General features: G+C 45.5%; 1 protein-coding gene across 1 annotated transcript in view; it reads right to left on the reverse strand.

Moving 5' to 3' along the window:
• LOC107124583 overlaps positions 1 to 1,268 on the reverse strand; it is a 117,009-nt gene extending 115,741 nt beyond the window's left edge. The window contains 2 exon segments of the mRNA XM_015428070.1: positions 5 to 587; positions 590 to 1,268. Coding sequence (XP_015283556.1) covers positions 5 to 587; positions 590 to 1,268 — 1,262 coding nt within the window.
• Positions 1,269 to 4,182: the final 2,914 nt, after the last annotated feature.

Raw genomic sequence — 4,182 nt, forward strand, 5'->3', positions numbered from 1 at the left:
GAATCTCTTTCCACACTCTGAGCATTCAAAAGGTTTCTCCCCTGTGTGGGTTCTTTGATGTTGTTGGAGACTGCAACTGTGTCTGAATCTCTTTCCACACTCTGAGCATTCAAAAGGTTTCTCCCCTGTGTGGGTTGTCTGATGTTGTTGAAGAGTGTAACTCCTACTGAATTTCTTTCCACACTCTGAACATTCAAAAGGTTTCTCCCCTGTGTGAATTCTTTGATGCAGCTGAAGATAGCCATTATAATGGAATCTCTTTCCACACTCTGAGCATTCAAAAGGTTTCTCCTCTCTTTGAGTTTTTTGGTGCCATTGAAGAGTGCCACTCTCACTGAATCTCTTTTCGCTCACTGAGCATTCAAAGGGTTTCTCTGTTATGTGGTTTCTCTGATGCCGTTGAAGATGATCATTCCTACTGAATTTCTTTCCACACTCTGAGCATTCAAAAGGTTTTTCCCCTGTGTGGGTTCTTTGGTGTAATTGAAGAATGCCACTGTGACTGAATCTCTTTCCACACTCTGAGCATTCAAAAGGTTTCTCCCCTGTATGGGTTCTTTGATGCACTTGAAGACTGCTACTGTGAAGAATTTCTTTCCACACTCTGAGCATTCAAAGGGTTTCACTGTTATGTGGGTTCTCTGATGCTGTTGAAGATGGCCACTCCTACGGAATTTCTTTCCACACTCTGAGCATTCAAAGGGTTTCACTGTTATGTGGGTTCTCTGATGCTGTTGAAGATGGCCACTCCTACGGAATTTCTTTCCACACTCTGAGCATTCAAAGGGTTTCACTGTTATGTGGGTTCTCTGATGCTGTTGAAGATGGCCACTCCTACGGAATTTCTTTCCACACTCTGAGCATTCAAAGGGTTTCACTGTTATGTGGGTTCTCTGATGCTGTTGAAGATGGCCACTCCTACGGAATTTCTTTCCACACTCTGAGCATTCAAAAGGTTTCTCCCCTGTGTGGGTTCTTTGGTGCAGTTGAAGAATGCCAGTCTGACTGAATCTCTTTCCACATACTAAGCATTCAAGAGGTTTCTCCGCTCTGTTTATTCTTTGGTGCACAAAGAGCTGTGATCTATTTCGGAAGTACTTTCCACACTTAATGGATTTACTTGCCTTCATTATCCTGGGCTTTGGAAAATGTACGCTACACTTTCTTACATCTCGCTTCTCAACCATATGGCTGCCTTTCTTTCTCTTAGGTCTGCCTCGGTTCCTTACATGTTCTTTCAGGTCTTCATATTGAACTGTATCTGACATTTGCTGACGAAGTTCCTCACCCTCCTGATTCCTCCGATCATCCTCTTTTGGAATAAACAGAGATATCCTGTTAGCACCAAGGGGGGGGGGGTTGGTAAGGTCCAAAGGCATCTATGACTTCAGGAGGAAAGGATTGACAGCCCTTTGGCCTTGACCAGCTTGGCTGATGTTAACCATCCCTCCACCTTTCCCCAGAATATCTAGTATTTAAAGATACCTCACCCCCCTCAAGAGCCACAGCTGAGCTCTTGCCCAGGAGCTTCTGAGCCTCCAGATTTCAGGCCCCCAGAAGGTCTCCCTTCCTCCTTGCCCAGCAGTCTGTATGATTATAACAAAGCGAAGAGAATCAGCCCCCATGGCTATTCATTAATTTTTCTTGACGTAACTGTAAAGGATACTCACTCTCAGTCAGCTCATCTGGGAAGCACATATGCTCTTGGGATCCTCTTGAGGAACTCTCCAGCCTTTCTTTGGATGCCAGGCCATTGTCTTTCTCCACCATGGTCTCTCTCCTACTTCTGGCTTCTTTTACAGTGAGAGAGAAAGAGAAAGTGATCATTCTTATATGGGGAAGGAAAAAGTACAAATTCTTCTGGAAGAACAGAACCATGGTCAAGATCAAAGCCCACAATCCCAACCAGTATCAGGGGAATGGATCTCTGAGGTAAAGTGCCCTCGTCCTCCTCAATGGTTAATATGATTATCAAGTGGCCTACTCTTGAGTTGCAGGGGTTTGTGACTGGAGCCTCCCTGCAGCTAACATCCTTATCTTTTCCAAGGCCAGACCTAGAAAGTGGTCACTGGTTGATTGTGAGAGCCTGTATCCGGTTGTGTAACCAGGAGGGAGAGGGGATTAGGAGGGCACTGACCAATGGTCCCTCTAAGCTGTGGAGTCTTGTGAGCAAAAAAAAAATCTACTCTGTGAGCTCCTGGCATTAAAGTTGTGAGCGAGCGATTTGGCTGCTGCATAAATTGGTTTGCTCTGGAGCCCTCCTTCCTGAGTGAAGGCAAGAATCTGCGAGCCGGAAGCTAAAATACTGTGCGCTAGCTCACACTAACTCAGCTTAGAGGGAACACTGGCAATGTTCCCTCTAAGCTGTCGAGTCTTTTGAGCAAAAATTCTACTTTGTGAGCTACTGGCATTAAAGTTGTGAGCAAGCGATTGGGCTCCTGCATAAATTAGTTTGCTCTCTCTGGAGCCATCCTTCCTGAGCGAAGACAAAAAAGTGTGAGCCAGGAGCTAAAAAACTGTGAGCTAGCTCACACTGACTCAGCTTAGAGGGAACACTGAACACTGGCGCTGACAGCCTCTGGAAAACTCCACCAAGGAGGACCATTGATTGGGTCATTAGGACCATGTGACCTTTAAGAGGTAGAAAGATTAATACTGGTATAGACCAGAGGGAAGCCAGGCTAATTTTATGTTCATGCCAGGCTAGTACGCATTGATATTTTCTTGCTTCATCATGATGAATAGTTCTATGGTGCAACAAGAGGTGCCATCTAATACCAAGTATTTCATGTATTAGATAGAACAGTTCGGTTTCCTGGTTTTTCTGTTGCTGAGCTGCAGAAAAGGCAAGTTGCTGACCTGTAACTGATGATCTTTGAGTGGTCATCTGTGCATTCACACCATTGGGACATAGTGCACCTGCGCCGATCCTGATAAGTAAACCGAAAGCTAAAAAGGATTTTTCATGCCCTTCCCCCGAGGCATGTGCTGGGGCTCCACTACGCATGCCTACACAGGAAGGCAGAAGGATCCTGCCAGTTCCTTCTGACTGCTGCAAGAAGCCTCAAGAAAAGAGAGAGCAGAGGGTGGTGTGAATGCACAGATGGCCCCTTGAAGATCACCCGTTACAGGTAAGCAACCTGTCTATCTTCTTCGTGGTGCATCACACCACTGGGATAATAGCAAGCTCAGGCCTGCCTGGAGAAGGGTGCTGGAAGGGACTCAGACACACGCTGCTTGCAGCACTAAACGCCCCACCGTGCAATGCGGATGGATGTGGGCGTCAAGGGCGTAATGCTTCACAAAGGTGTGTGGGAAATGTACGCTACACTTTCTTATATCTCGCTTCTCAACCATATGCAGCCCACGTGGCAGCATAGCAGATATCACACAGAGACGTGCCCTTGAGAAAGGCAGCCGATGTGGCCAAAGCTCTAGTACAGTGATCACGCACGCGTCCTGGAAGCGGCCTTTTGGCGAGCGGGTAGCAGAGTTTAATCATTTCTACTCTCCACCTGGACAGCCATTGTGAGGAGAGTCGAAGTCCTCTTTTAAGTGGAGCACAGGATCCAAACAAAGCCGGTGTTTTACGGGAGTCCCGAGTCCTATGCAGGTAGAATGAGAACGCTCTCTCGACATCAAGAGAGTGAAGATGGCATTCCGAATCATTCCGGGGAGATGGAAAAAATGTTGGGAGAGTAATGTCCCCTTGTAGGTGGAACTCTGAGATGACCTTGGGGAGGAAGGTAATGTCAGGAGCCAAGGAGACACTGTCAGGATGGGAAATCAGGTAAGGATGGTCACAGCATAAGGCCAAAAAAAATCTGGACACACACGACTCAATCAGTTAAACAAGTATAAAGCCAACAGTCGTGATAGTCTGACCCACAATCAAACAGTCATAAGACTTATAAAGAATGCTGTTTATGTGTTGCAATCTAAAGCACTACAACATGATACACAAATCAATAGAAAATCCTTGAACTAAGGTACATAATCAATGTCGTCTCCAGATTACATAATAACATTTCAAAAAATGGATCTTCTTCAGGAGATATTCTGTAGTGTACAAAAATACAATTTTTAGAATATGTGCTACACCAATAACAAGAGACAATACAATAATCTTAGTGCTTACTTACATAGTGGCTTTATACTTGTTTAACACAGCATAAGGCCACC

This window comes from Gekko japonicus, unplaced genomic scaffold, assembly GCF_001447785.1.
Source record: "Gekko japonicus isolate JY-2015 unplaced genomic scaffold, Gekko_japonicus_V1.1 scaffold1053, whole genome shotgun sequence".
Lineage (NCBI taxonomy): Eukaryota > Metazoa > Chordata > Lepidosauria > Squamata > Gekkonidae > Gekko > Gekko japonicus.